This window comes from Aplidium turbinatum, chromosome 2 (genome assembly GCF_918807975.1).
Source record: "Aplidium turbinatum chromosome 2, kaAplTurb1.1, whole genome shotgun sequence".
NCBI classification, from domain to species: domain Eukaryota; kingdom Metazoa; phylum Chordata; class Ascidiacea; order Aplousobranchia; family Polyclinidae; genus Aplidium; species Aplidium turbinatum.
In genome coordinates, this window is record NC_137473.1 from 17548641 (window position 1) to 17564145 (window position 15505).

At 37.4% G+C, this 15505-nt stretch overlaps 1 protein-coding gene across 2 annotated transcripts; it reads right to left on the reverse strand.

The window, feature by feature from the left end:
- Window positions 1-1099: 1099 nt before the first annotated feature.
- LOC145764646 (syntaxin-12-like) lies at window positions 1100-14404 on the reverse strand. 2 transcript variants are annotated; one of them, XM_082576284.1, is made up of 8 exons: window positions 14166-14404; window positions 7682-7751; window positions 6692-6791; window positions 5515-5681; window positions 4754-4841; window positions 4150-4222; window positions 3473-3555; window positions 1100-3096 (listed from the first exon to the last, which is right to left on the reverse strand). In XM_082576284.1, exons 1-8 carry the CDS (start codon window positions 14329-14331, stop codon window positions 2998-3000), a joined length of 846 nt encoding a protein of 281 aa, XP_082432410.1. In that variant the 5' UTR covers window positions 14332-14404; the 3' UTR covers window positions 1100-2997. The 2 variants fall into 2 exon arrangements, with proteins under 2 accessions (XP_082432410.1, XP_082432411.1); XM_082576285.1 differs by lacking the exons at window positions 1100-3096; window positions 3473-3555 and adding an exon at window positions 3616-3940.
- Between the last annotated feature and the right edge of the window lie 1101 nt (window positions 14405-15505).

Consider the following 15505-nt stretch of genomic DNA (forward strand, 5'->3'; position numbering starts at 1 on the left):
TACAACATCTGATGTTTTAACATCAGATCTGAGGTTTTGAGCAAACTGTTTGATGTTTGACGTTGAAATCTGATGTTTTGATGTAGGCTACATAGCCTACAGTTAAATCGCCGGCAGCAACAACTGTTGCGTGATCAGCTGATTGCTCTTCTTTTGTTACGTAGACTGTACAGTCGCACGCTTCGCTGCTCAGGAGCATTCTGGTTTTGAAAGCCCTGACAAAAGCACGCGCGCAATGGTGGTCAGACCGCAATGGGGCAAAATTTTATTGAAAATCGTTTTATGGAAGCAAGTTAAACACAAAGAACGTGGAAAATCGCCAAGTCAGGCTTTTTCTTTAGTATCCCTTTAAAGAAATTTATTTGTAGGCTACTTGTGATTGAAAAGAACAACTTGATTGCATGAACTTACGATTGATTGGAAAAGAACTTACTTGAACTCACTACGTAAAGTCTAACATTTCTTTTATTATTAAACTACGTAAATAAATTGTTTTCGGCATTTTTCGCTGTTTTGATGTTGTGTATTGTTTTTCCCCCCGCAATTTATGGCTCAAATAATTGAGTTTTAAAGGCTGGCCTTATTAAAGCAATGGTGCCTTTTTAAGGCCCACTCATCAGTAATTAGCAAATCAACTATAATTTTAAAACTGTGATCAATATGTTATTAAATTTGTTCTGAAGAAGTGCTTTAAAGATGTTAAAACACAGTAAAACACACATTGGTAGCCGCTTTTTTTCATTTCATGATCAATTTGCGACAAAATCAAAATAGCGGGTCTTATTGGGGAAGGGTACCTTAGTTCCACATAGATAATTAGATATATGCTACAAAATTATGTGAAGTGATTGCCTGCCTCAGGTTAAGAAACCTTGATTTTGTCTACTTTGTGTGAACCTTCTTCGCCACTCCAGGGGTCGAAGGGCTTTCTCTAGATGTTTTAGCAGCCACTAAATTGATTCGCTGTCACATGATTAGCTGCTATAATCGTTCTGAATTTGATCGCATTGTATCTCAGCAAATCTAACAAACGCTGCCTATAAAATAACCAATTTTTATACACATTTTTTTCTTTTAAAAAAAATGCTGCTGTGACAAATAAAAGAAAAAATATTTATTGACTGGCGTGCAATATAGGTTTATGTTACGCAGAAATAAAAATCCACCTGGAATTGCATCAATGTAGATCATAGGATAGCATTTCACAGACATCTCTTGTAAAGTAAATACTTCAAAGACGATCATAACACAGAAAACAAACCGTAACAATTCTCAATCAAAAGTGTACTCATACATTACATACAAGCAATGCAATCATCAAGAATGGCAGTTCAATGAAGTGAGCCATCAAACAAGGCAGCATATGAAGATTCAGTGAAGCCAAAAATATCGACCAGACTAACAGATTTGTTGTTGGACTCCCGAGTTGGACCCAATTCCTATCTGATCACATTGTTTTCACTAGCGGCTCATTAACTTGTGGCTGGTTGTTTTATCATTTTAGCATAACAATTACAGGACGATGTATAAATGAAAACAGTGACTCTAGTCATTGGTAGCGTAGTTTCAAGCCCAGAGTTTTGATGTTACAGATATTCTTGAGTGAAACCTTGTAAATGACAGCTAATTGCTAGATAATTTTAACACAGCAACATGTTAACAACGTGAACCTCACCGACCGTACCGAGTCTACCTGAGCAGCAGAAGAATCGCTTTCAAGCAAAATTTAGCCTATGAGGCATCTGCTGAATACTATTTTACAGCAGCATGTACGGTACAACACTACATAACACATGCTCATTATTTAGTGGTTTTGAAAACAGAGACCCTGACGCCATCATAAAGAGCACATAAAATAATTTATTTACAAAATTAACTTGCAGTTACTGTGGTCATAACAAAGCAAAATATGCTTTACAAGTCTACATAACTTTGACTTTGCACTACAGTATGGCTCGTATCTGATGGGAATGCTTTCCTGTAGGTGGCATAGTCACCAGTGGAATATCATTTCTTTGAGTGCTGTAGTTTTATGTGCACAGCTTCCATGTCAATGCGACAAAATCATAAAAAGCATTTTTAAGAAAAAAGAAACAAAACAAGCAAAGCAAGGAGGAACACACAAATGAGAAAGAAAATCGGGGTTCAATATCAATTCACCAACATTGTGCGTGTGTACAGCGGTAAGACCTGGTCGGTTCGCGCGAACCGCTTCTTAAAATTCCTGAATACCATCACTGCGTGTGTGGTATTCAGGAATTTCATAAGCAGATCGAGGTGGACACTGATCAAGACTCAGCCAGCAGCTATGCACATTGCACACAATGAGTGATAACTCTCAATCGTGGGGGAATCAATCGTGCCAAACAGACTCTCTGAACCTGTCTTGTAGCAGTGTCTGTAGTCTGATAGTGTAGGTTGACTAATCAAAAGATGGTATGAAAAAACGAATCGTTTCGCATGCATTATCTGTTAATCTTGAATAAAGATAAGTATATAACTGCGTATATGAGCATAGCTGATATTGCGGTGTAATTTAATACTTTTACATTTGTTCGACAATAAATAAAACGCCAAATCTATGCAAACGGAACAAAATTTATACCTCCGGATCAGTTTGTATATAGGATAGGTCGCAAGCCCAGTGTTTAGAATAAATTGACGAGTTAGAAATCAAACGGATACCGCTTTCAACCGGAATTCCAGCAGGGAACGCACACAGTGATGTCTTATGGCAAGATACTTAACATTGCCCTACTCGTAAAGGAGTATGACGAATGTCTGCACTGACAAATTCTTGTAATAAATCTTTTTGCAAAAACTTCTAACCCAGACAACAAAGCAACCGTTTTATACATTATCTCAACGTCAGCATACGTTGAATCAATGTAAAAAGCGGTTGCTTTGCTGTCTGGGAACTGACAACATGATGAAGTTGTACAATTTTAAATTGTATCCTCGGAGCTCCAACAAGATGCGCACAAGACAGAGCTTCAACTATTTCTTGGGTACTTCGACGGCGATAATAATAATTATGATGATGACAATTACAAGTAGTATTCCAGCGCAAATGAATTTCTTCTTTCTTGCACTTGCCTGGAAAATAATGTATTCCATTAAGCAAAACATCAAAGTTTTATATCAGTTCATGAGGTCTAAAACCTTGCGTGTCAAAAAAAGCTAAAAATGTTTGCAGCGTTATTGTTGCATCCGGCACATGGAGGTGGATTCGGTCACCCTCGTTCACGGGGACGTCACCGAATTACAACCGGACTACTACTTATCAGTTAGTGACTGAAACTAAAGCTTTTACCACTCCACTTGTAGTTTCATGGATGCTTGCTTTTCAACACGAACACCTTGCATAATTTAACAGAGTCTGTTGGAATATTGCATTCGAACATGGCATAAACCTGAAGTTATCAGGTTAGTCGCTGAGTTACACAACAAGATGTTTTTATCAAATTTTTACCTTGCTGGCTCTGGCTTGTAGCAATTGCCTGTTTCCTTCAACAACGTTGTCCTCGCCATGTTCAACGTTACTTTCAATGCTATCTGCAAGACGAGTACACAGACAACATGTAGTGTTACTCAGACAGTAAATGTTGAAGACTGCAGACGTTGAGTCAATGTAAAACACGACTGATTTGCTGTCTGGGTAAAAGTTGACTGCTTTCAATGTGAGTTTCAAGCATGGCAGATTTGATCCTACTTCTAGGCCAGTGATAGTACGCTTCTTCTTCTTCTTCGTCGTATGAGCTGTTCTTCCGGACTGGACTATAGTACGCTAGTACAACAGGACACGACTGCTGTCTTGCAAATCGCTTTCACATCGGTGCATGGGCCCAATCCATGTGGAAGATTTAACAGTGAAATGCAGAAATATGCAGTAGTTGCATTCTCGTTTAACTCAGGACGCCAAATCAACGCAAGTGATACGCTACAAAAATAGAGCAGTTACTAAGTGATTCCAGCAACTAAACACAAATGTAAAAACAGGCATTTGACTAAGTGCCCGTAATAAAAAATTGGTAAGCTTTCAAGGTGCCCACAAGAAGCTTTGATTTACCATAAGTAAAATTATGAACTGCTTTGCGGAAAATTCACGGAGCAAGCAATATGTTGATTTTATCGTCATGGATATCTTACCTACTACTTCTCCTTGATCATACACCATCGTGGCCAGGTCTTTGAAGATCATATTAACATCCACTATGTCTGACTGTGAAAAAGTGCAACAGGTAAGTAAAATATGTGTTTCTTGCGGAATGGCCCGTTTCGGTGAGTCCGATCCCTTAATGAGGGATTTTTTCAATTTTTTTTTTTAAATTATCGGGTACCGTAGCCTAATTATCATTGCCGTTTTAGGGTTAGGGATTAGGGGTTAGAGGTTAGGAACTCACCGAATCGGACTCACCGAATAGTAGCAGACCCTGTTTCTTGTTATTGGAGGGATAGATGTTTCTAGTTATGCCTCTATATGACAAGTTTATTTTCTAGTTTGAGTCAGTTATTACTTTCCTTCAGATAAACCTTATAAAAAAGCCGATGCTTGTAGAAACTTACAGAACGTCCATGGATTTGGTTAGGCCTTAGCCATTAGACCGAATAACAACTGACAAAAACAAATTTGCAATCGTGATGCAGAAATGATAATGATGGGAACAAGTCATAACGCTCAGTGAAAGCATAACTCAGGGCGGTATGCCGACAATACTTTAAAAAACACAAACATTTCAAAAAATCGATTCACCTCTAACTCACGAATCGCAGTCTCTCTTTCTTCTATCTCACGTAGTTCATCTTGAGTTATTTGAGACTGCTTTTGATCTTGCATGTCACTGAATAAAGAATTGTCAACGTAATGAAAAAGCAAATGCCTACATGATTTGTGATTATTTCCGTTCTTTGAAATTGAGCTTGAACTATAATCCCTGCAACTATTGATGAAAAACTATATTCAACTCCAGAGAAATAAGTGAAACTTTTAAAAAACCACATAAGGCCACTTAAAACCACAAACTTTCAACTTGGTAAGGAACGACATGCTGGACACCGTGGTACAATCTCGACGAAGGTTCGATGTCTAATCATGTCTGAAACGTCCACAATTCCCATCAAGTTGGAAGTTTGCTTCCAGCTCAAGACACATGGGTAATGGGTTGGGTATGCACCACAGATGATCCCAAACATGGATGAAACTCGAGTATAGCGTCTTCCATGTTCGTTCAATCGAGACATAAGGATTTTGTTACATTTGAAAGTAATTGAAATTGTAATTTAATCAAATATAGTTATTACTATCTGAAGCCTTTACAAATTGTTTCACCTAACGGATCATCAGAAGGTCTTATTCAAATAGAAATAGTAATTTATAAATTTTAGAACAATGTAATTGTAATGTATATAATTGAAATGAAAACTGTATAATCGATCCAACTCTACATATGAATACACCAATCCATTAAGTGTACACTGTACAACCAATACACCAATATAATCAAACAAGCCTACCCCTCGAAATCAAGAAGAACTTCTCCTTGGTGAGCGGCACTGGCAACACGAGCCTTCGCTACGCATTCCTTCTCAGTGGCAGCTGCTTCTCGCTGTGCAGCTTGAAATGCGTTGAGGACATCCGAGAAGTTATCAGTCAACAATTTCGTTTGAGTCTTTCTGTGCCGCTGAAAGTCATATGTATTTTTTCAAGCAGTGTCCAGGTTTGTGGTTAATAGTTTTAATTAAACGAACTGGATTAAACTGACTTTCAATTTGTTTCGATTTGCACTCTGAAGATCGATGGAAAGAGGAAACGGAGATGTCCAAAAAAAACATGGAAAGAACAGGTGAAGAATAAGGCAGACAAAGTCGGACTGAAGGAAGAAGAAGCGATAGAATGATGGAGAATGTGAGTGAAGGTAATCACTGCAAGGAAAGCATCGGCCACCCCCACTGGTGGAGACAAAACCGATGTTGGATGATGATGATGCAAAGAGGCTAACATTTGTGCCCACTAAGTGTGGTTGGCACAATAGTGTGCTTTCGAGGCATCTACATGTTACAATGTAAGACTCGTTACTCAGTTCTTAGGACAACCCTTTGCAGATGATTTAGCGATTAAACATGTTTTCAACAGTGACATAACCGCCAAGTTCAATTGAGCTAGCATGCTGAATATCACAAGAAGCACAATGCTACACTACATGAATGAAAAAGTCACAAAATCGAGCAGTGACTGTTGAAGCCTTTGCAAAGTAGTTGATCAAATAACACCAAAAATAGCTTATTGTATTAATAATTTAACAAAGCTTAGCTGGTTGGCAACAATGGGGTCTGCTACTATTCGGTGAGTCCGATTCGGTGAGTCCGATTCGATGAGTCTGATTCGGTGAGTTCCTAACTTCTAACCCCTAACCTTAACCCCTAACCCTAAAACGGCAATGATAATTAGGCTACGGTACCCAATAATTTAAAAAAAAAATTTTTTAAATCCCCCGTTAAGGGATCGGACTCACCGAATCGGACTAACCGAATCGGACTCACCGAATCGGACTCACCGAATCGGACTCACCGAAACGGGCCATTCCGGCAACAATGACCTCAACGTGTCAATAACAAATGGAAACGAGAAGCTATCTTTAGATAGGCGTAAAACAATGCAGAGTTACACGATTGGCAAATCACAACGCACTACCTGTTCAGACGAAATTGCTGGAGGAGGAAGAGATCTGGCATCTCGAAGGTATTTTGCAGTGTCTTTGCAAAGTTGGTTGGTTTCATGTTGTCGCTGGTGTCTGCAACAAGTTCTGTTGAGAAGGAGCGATCGTATTGGCGTCAGCACTACCTGACTACAGTGACTAGCTCACTATAGAACAGTGAGCATAGAAGGATTCAATTGACTGATAAAAGCAGCGATTGAGAACTATGTGGCATAAATTAGTGGTGCAATACTGATGAGTCAAACTTCGTGGGCGAAACACGTGTCTATCGCGATCAATTCTTGCTACACTCGACTGCCGAGAGACACAAATTCAAGTCCTTTCAGAAAGTAATCTATCAAGTCTTAAAAAAATCTTTTTGAGGTTACATCAGTCTTGTTTCCAATTTTTAATAAGGAGGCTGATCTGAGTTGTATTTTTAAACAATCAAATAAAAATGTTTCAAGTAGAAACCTATGGTAATGCAAATGAAAGTATCCCCAGTTAACATAGTCATAGTCCATACCGGTACATCATCTAATATGACTTCTGCAATAAAAAAATATCCTATTGCCAACCTTTTTCAGCCTTCAGATGCCTTCATGACGACGCACCATGACATGTAATAATTGTAATATTGCAGCAATATTTTCATGTAAACATGCTAGCAGTAAATAGGGGTGAGATGGTGTTTGCTTTCCAATCAAGCAAATCTGGTTCAACTCCTGGCTTAAGCTGGTTGTTAAAAAACACCGCTTACCTTTACAAAAGGTGTAATCAATAGGGCGTAGTTGTTGAAGAAAAGGCAGTCGAGAAAAAGAAACTGGCCATCCAACTCTCATTAGTGCCGAAGGCTTAGTATATAATGACAATCAAACCTTATCTTCTCATCTCCTGGCTTAGATTCAAGTATGAGACTAACATTTTTACTAGTAGTACTAAGCATAAATTGATGTTAAAATAAAAGAAATATATAATATACTTACAAATGATCACGTAAATCTACTGTGTCTCGAGTAGTTCCCAGCTGCTTGATTAATCGTTTTATTTCTTGAACTGTAAAATCAATTGATCAGGTATATAAAAGCATAACTAATAAAAAATGCTTGTTTATTAGATTAGTTAGGTAATAGGTACCGTATATATATACTGTATTATATAATACCGTTTACAAATACAGACTCTATAGGCCTATATATACATATACAGACTCTATAAAGTACAAATATATAATCACTAGCCTAACCAGATCCTAAAAACTTTTACTGCTCTCCATTCAGTGGCACCTAATGGATGGAATAATTCCTTGGCAATGGCAGTTCAACAATTGTAAACTCCACTCTGTCAATCTCGGTAACCGGCCCTGCGTCAAGAGCCTCTACATTAGGCTGGCGCAAAATCTCCAAAAAAAAGTTTTTTTCTTTTAAATTTTCCGTCAGTTTGGAATATTGTTCCTTTTGGTAAATGTATCTCCTACACCAAATTTTACAAAAAAATATTAACGTTTGACCCTGGTTCACCTCGTTTGAATTTTTTCAAAATATCGAATTTTCGCTTATCCCTGAAACTGCTCACTCGCTATCTTCTAATGCACTCTAGCATCTTAATGGACACAATAAGAGGCAGTAACACAAACTTGTAGCAAGCAAAGTAGTTTAATTAGCAATTCCATGAACACTGACACATGTATTACTCTCAAAATGTCGAATTCTACCACATTTCAGACATGATTTTCTTTGTGCACTCTTCACGTAGTAAATATCTACTGCTTTCAGTTTCTTGAATCATTTGACGATGTTTATCGATTTTCACAGGCCAACAAAACTTTTTTTTATATAAAGACATGTGAGAGTCATTTTAAGGTATTTCGAGGCCCCTGATTCTAAAAATGCACTAAGTTTTCTCGAATTGGCTTTAGTTTTTGAGTTACAGCAAAAATATTTTTTTCGCAAGTTTGAGCCCCTATAGATTTAACGTCGTGTCGTTTACTACATAGACAAAACTGGAAGTAATCCCAGGCACATTTCTGAGTTGTATAAACGCTATTTGGAACCAATCACGTTGATTACAACCCAAATAAACAGCTATTTAACGTTTACTGGCCTAGTAACAATCAAAATATGATGCGAAGTAAGCCTGAGGATACAAGATGTAGAATAGGGTGTTTCATTTTTTCCACACTTTTGAAATTAAAAACGTTCGGGTTTGCGTATGATGGGATTTTGGACACTGATTTGAAAAATGTAATTTTTATTCCATTATGACGTCATTTAGATGTGGCACCGCGCTGTCGAAATTCGTGTGGGGACAAAAATAGGGGATTTCCCGTAACTCGGTAGTTAACGGAACATGGTAGAGAGACGAAATTGGTGTCAAAATGCGCAGAAGGGCGGCTTTCCTATACCTTCTTAAGAGACTTCATTGCCGTATCTTCCCCACAAAGCGAATTATATCGTAAAAACGATATTTTGCATGCACAAGTTGTTGCTATAAGTACAATTTTTTCCGTCAGTAGAGCTGTTGCTCCAAATTTACCTTGCATTACTACTACAAAGCTAAGAAAAGGAAAAATAATGAAAGTTGAGAGTGAGACCCATTTGGCTAACTTGGAAAGTTCCGACAAAGACGAAACTGATCCAATTTTTTTGCTAAAACCGATCACAGGTGGGAGCCAGTACGCAAAACTCACGACTCTGAATGTGAGTAGTGAAAGTTGCATACTCGCAGACAGCCGAATGACAAGCATCCGTCAGCAATCCGATCAACTCTGTCTTGTCTGTCTTTGTCTTGTCTGTCTTGTCTGTCTAGCCAATGGCTGTCTTTGCTTGTTTGTTGTTCAATTTGACAAGCTTTCTACAGCAGACAAGTCAAAACTGATCAAGTTAGTGTCCCACGTCTAGGGATGGGCAATATAGAATTTCGAATAGTTGCAATCCGAATATCTAATTATTCGAATTGAAATCACATTTCGAATCGAATTTTCCAAACCGAAATGAAACTATCCCCTTTTCCAACTACCAAAATTTTTTATCGATTTTTCGCCGATCAATTACTTTCGGCTCAGCGATAGCTATTCGCTCTAGCGAAAACGGCTAGCCAGCTCCCATTACCAGTGCGGTTTGTGGACGTCGAAAGACCGTTGTCCTGTGGATTTGCATCTATTTTCATCGTACTAAACATGAAACGCAATTCAACTCTGGGTGAGGCTACCGCTACACCTAGCGTCGGAAGTTCCACAACAATGCAGCAATCCAATATAGATTGATCTATGGAGCTCCGGTGAAGTGACAAATACTTCAGCATCAAGTAATGACGACAACGAACAGCTTTCAGCTGCCGAAGAAATCCGATTGTATCTTTAGGCAAAAGTGAAAAACAGAGATGCAATTGAATGGTGGAACAAAAATTAAGAAAAGTTCCCGCTGTTGTTTGATCTTGAGAGGAAGTATTTAGCCACTCCTGCATCCTCACAAAGATCCTTCGCGAGTGCGGGATTAACAGCATCAAAACTGCGATTACGGCTCAGATAGCTGGAGAGCATTTAGAAGCTTTAAACATTCTTCACTGTAACAATTAACAAAGACTTGCTCTCCTGGGCAGTTACTGTTGTTTTTTGTTTTGTTGCCACTTTTCCATGATGTGTCTTCAATAAAACCAGAATAAAAACAAAGCTTTTTGACATTTTTCTGACATTAAAAAAAAATATTCTAGAATAAGTATTCGAAATTCTAAATTAGAAAAATTATTCTAGAATAATTCTAGAATAGCTAATTATTCTATTTTGCCCATCCCTACCCACGTCGTGTCTGTTTACGTTCCTTCATTTATAATGATTTATTTAAAACCCAAGGCATGTGATGGACCATTCATTACTTTGTTTCGGCGAGATTTGCTTCTAGCATACCGGGACATTGAAGAAGAAGTGATTGATGTAGTTTACAGATATTTCGTGGAGTGTGGTTCTCAGTGGCTGTCTTCAGAAAACGTAACTTTGCTTTTTTTCGGTGTCTCCACCGTTTCCCCTTGAAATTGTGAAAATCCCTACTTCGCTTCCAGCAACTGGCGATATTCGAAATCTGTTGAAGAGCCGAGCAGCGAGATTGAAGAACTTTTTCACGGTTCAAAGTCAATTTGCAACATGCGTCATGTGCGCTCATGTACCTCCATCTTTCTGGAGGTCGATTGATAACAACAATCGTTCCACTGAGCGACGAATCGGAAAGCTCAAAAATGTTGTAGGAGAGCGACTTAGTGATGAAAGCAACCGCCTTGCCGATTTGCGACTTCGTGCATTTTTGTGCAACATAGAATGATAGTGCTTATTATAGTAGCGTTGTTTGCTGTTAAAGAGTTATTTTGTTATTAGAACGATCAATTAATGGCAATAGCATGAGAGAAATGAGAACGTCGAGAAATGTGAGCCGCTTTTGCAAAACCTCGTTCAGAAATACAGTAGGCTACTGCAAGATTAACTGTAGACATCATTAGCAAGTTATTGATTTCGTACCAGTATCAATTTATCTCTGCAAATTCTCAGCTTTGCATTACGTATACAATTGTTAAGTTTGTAACAGAACAGTTACCTCGAGACCATTAAAGAAGTATTACGAAAAAGTACTTATTTAGGAGCAAAACAAGTACCCTGCATCATAAGTTGTAAAAAACGTTTTTTTTCCATATAATTCGTTTTGCGGCGAAGATACGGCAATGAAGTCTCTTAGGAAGGTATTGGAAAGCGGCCGTTGTTTCGTTTTCGGCGGAACTTTCCAAGTTAGCCAAATGGATCTCACTCTCAACTTTCATTATTTTTCCTTTTCTTAGCTTTGTAGTAGTAATGCAAGGTAAATTTGCAGCAACAGCACTACTGACGGAAAAAATTGTACTTAAAGCAACACCTTGTGCATGCAAAATATCGTTTATTCGATATAATTCGCTTTGTGGGGAAGATACGGCAATGAAGTCTCTTAAGAAGGTATAGGAAAGCGGCCCTTCTGCGCATTTTGACACCAATTTCGTCTCTCTACCATGTTCCGTTAACTACCGAGTTACGGGAAATCCCCTATTTTTGTCCCCACACGAATTTCGACCACGCGGTGCCACATCTAAATGACGTCATAATGGAAAAAAAATTACATTTTTCAAATCAGTGTCCAAAATCCCATCATACGCAAACCCGAACGTTTTTAATTTCGAAAGTGTGGAAAAAATGAAACACCCTAATGTAGAATATATAACTTGCGTTTTGCAATTAATATATTTGTTGATTTCAACAGTCTCAGACTTACTAAGTAAGCTACTAAGTACAAACAAAATGCATACATTGTTTTGCTTAACAAACTAGACAAATAAACAAAACAAAACTATCGATGAACAAACGCAACTCTTTATTATGATTGGCCTACTGAGCAACACCCATCAAGGTACGAAGGCCATTTATATAATTACAGAATACAAAGTTATGTTCTTCAGTAAAGTAGCTGCATTTATCCTTGCTGCGGAAGAACGTAATCTTGGCCTTGGAGTCAAGAATGCCATGTTGATCGAGATGAGGAGCCAAGATTGCAGCTACCACTTTTGATAACTAAATCTTGAACTACTACAGTAGGTGGTAGAAATGGTTTTGAGAAAAAAACTTGACCTTGCTCCAAAACATTACTGAAGGTATTGAGGTTACTCTCAGTCATGCCCGTTTTCCTATTGTTTCAAGCAAATCACCACTTGAAACCATAGAGAGGGCAAACAAAAAACAGAAATAGCAACGCCTATGCAATGACTGCCTTGCACACTCCATGTAAACATGATGTTCCAACTTCCTTCAAACATCCTCACCGTGCAGAAGTATCAATTTTCATGGTGATTCCACGGCTCTCTTTATGTCATGGCACTCTGAACTTCTTAGCCTTGACCCCAGAAACGGGTTTGAGTGCAATGTTTGCATACTTTAGGAGGAACCCAGGACTTATCTTGATCACCCAGCTTCATGTCAAAGTAATAATAATAATGCTTGTTTTTATATAGCGCTGTATCTATCGCAAAATGTGTTGGTCCTCTGCGTTGCTTCATGCAGCAAAATATATCTGGGTTGTTTGTACAGCATCCTACTTGTCAAAGGCATATTTTATTAGCCTATATGCCATTTATTTAGCCTATAGACCAGAAAAAAACTTCTTGCAGCAAATACTTGGCCTTAGCAAAGGCTTGGAATAAAACTTCATTTGTACAAGTATCCATTTCAGTAGGCCTACCTTTTCAATATAAAGCTGCATTCATAAACACATGACTTTCGGGATATTTTTCTTGTGATGTAGGCCTACTGATTCACAACTGTTTTCATTGAGTATGATATTTATGTCTGTCTTACGTTAAACACAGTTCATTTCAACCTTTGCTTGCGTTTTGAACTTTCGTGCAATATGAACCAATTGAACTAGACAAGTGCAATTATGACATCATAATGGTAAACAGGGCTGAAAATAAGTAATTTGCTAATTGAATGCTTTTGAGAAACGATTTCAAAAATATTTTCATTGTCGAATATCTCGAAAACTAGAGGCAATTCGAAAAAACTAAGTGCATTTTCGGAATCAGGGGCCCTGAAATACTCTAAAATGACTCTCATCTTTTATGCCAAATTTTTTTGTTGGTCTACGACGTTATAGATTCACTGACTGCGAAAAGGCTGTAAAATCAACTAAAATGACACTAAAAGCATGCACTATTAGTGACTCTCAGACTTGGAGTAGGGTGAAGATGTTCCACGTGGAAGTTAACAGAGGAAGTGACATCAAAATCACGTGGTCAAATTTTGAGAAATCCTCTCTTGAGATACTTCTAAACCACTTCGAAATTTACTAATTTTTCAGAAAAATTCAGAATTTCTCCTTGGGTAAACCAGGGTCAAAGGTCAAAACCCAACAAAAATTTTTGGTTTACAAATATCAGTGAGCAAAATGGAACATTATTCCAAACTGACAAAAATTTTAAAGAACATCAAGGAAAATGAGCCACCCTACTCTACATTCTACAAGTATGCAAAACTAGCAGGAATAACCTATCAAGGCTTTGTCAGTCTGAGGAAAAAGATTCAAAACCAACGAACCAAGTAGGTGCGAAACTACCAGGCTTTGTCAGTCCGAGGATAAAGATTCAAAACCAACCATTTTCAAATAATATTAAACTAAACTTTAACAGAACTTCTAATCTAAACTTTGGGCAATAGCTCCATGAACAGACTTAAATCAAAACTAAAAAAAAGTTGCTTTGCTTGTGAATATCCTTGAGATGGTGCAAACATTGGTCATTGCAACATCATGTACACGTGGATCATCTAAAACCCATGTAGGCTTACAACAAATTCTTAAACATTGTTGTAAATATTTTTTTACGTGAAGATAGAGTTCACACCTTGAATTTGTTTTGTAATGATTAACAATATAAATAGAAGTATATTTCTACGAAAGCATTACTCACCAGACTGTGATATTTTGTCAATATTGGAACTTATTACTTCAGTGAGCTTTATATAATCTGCTGATGGAACACCCCCACCATAGTTTTGATATGAATTATATCCAACTGAACTGCTCCCACTAAATCCTCCACTACTTTTTGACAAATCTCCTGATCCATAAGACATCTTTACAAAGATTCAAAACGAGGACTATTATGATCAATTATAATCTATTCAAAAAGATAAAAATCATGTTCACATAAAAATCTAATAAAAAATAAGATATTATAGAGTAGACCGTATCATTTAGTCTATGTGTACACTATGGTCATCAATAAGCAGGGTTGAGAAAAACCCGGGTTTTTTTAAAAAAGCCCAACCCGCCCGGGTTTTTTTAAAAAAACCCGGTTTTTTTTGGGTTTTTTTAAAAAAGATGCAAAAAAAAGGTAGATTCATGCTTATTTCACCTCAAAACTACTTTTTACGAGTGAAGTGCCTTTCACTCACAGTACATGCTTGCATAACTCAATAAAATAATGCACTAGGGCTGTTGTTGCTTGAATGTTGCATCATCCATTAGTTTCAAGATCAAGTTGGATGTTGCATCATCCACTGATTTCTATACCAAGTTGATGCTACTGTGGTAGAAATCACATTATTGCATCATTTGTTTAGATTTGAAGGCAAGGAGCATTTATGCCATCATGTTTAAATATTTTTTATCATTTATGTATATATTATATATAGTAATGGATGAGCAATTGCGTGGCCAATTAGGCAAATGCTCTGAAACAGCCATGCGTTAGAATCCAGAATCTGTAATTGGTAAATAGCCTCCTAAATTGCATTTCACATCATATATACAGACTACAGTAGAGTAGTACTTTCACCAATTTAACTATAAGGCCTTCTTGCATAAATGAGTTTTAGTGTAGTATACACAAAGTGACATTACTTGATTTTTGTGTACTGTGCAATATCCACTGCGTTTTCAGTTTATTCTTGGAAATTACTTCACAATCACATCCTTAAGTCCTAATTTAAAGTTTGTTGTAAGTGCCTTGTAGTATTTTTGTAAATTTTTTTAATTTTCCAATAAAAACTGGACAAATATGATGCTCTGGGTTTTTTTATGGTTTTTTTTGGGTTTTTTTAAGTGGGTTTTATTAAAAAAACCCACCCGGGTTTTTTTGGGTCGGGTAAAATACCAACAACCCTGTCAATAAGTAATTAAAACTTCAAACAACTGTATTTAGCAAATGGTAGACAATTTTGGATTAATAAACACATAATATTATTGTGAAATAAATAGATTTTGCTATCGATAACAAGTCGGAGACGCTTTGAAAAGGACCTGCAA

Coding starts and splice junctions, on each gene's coding strand:
- LOC145764646 (XM_082576284.1), bottom strand. CDS start 14,331: ATGTCTTATGGATCAGGAGATTTGTCAAAAAGTAGTGGAGGATTTAGT. Junction 4,223..4,753: donor CTGCGATTCGTGAGTTAGAG/GTGAATCGATTT, acceptor ACTTTTTCACAG/TCAGACATAGTGGATGTTAA. Junction 3,556..4,149: donor TGATCAAGGAGAAGTAGTAG/GTAAGATATCCA, acceptor CTCGTCTTGCAG/ATAGCATTGAAAGTAACGTT.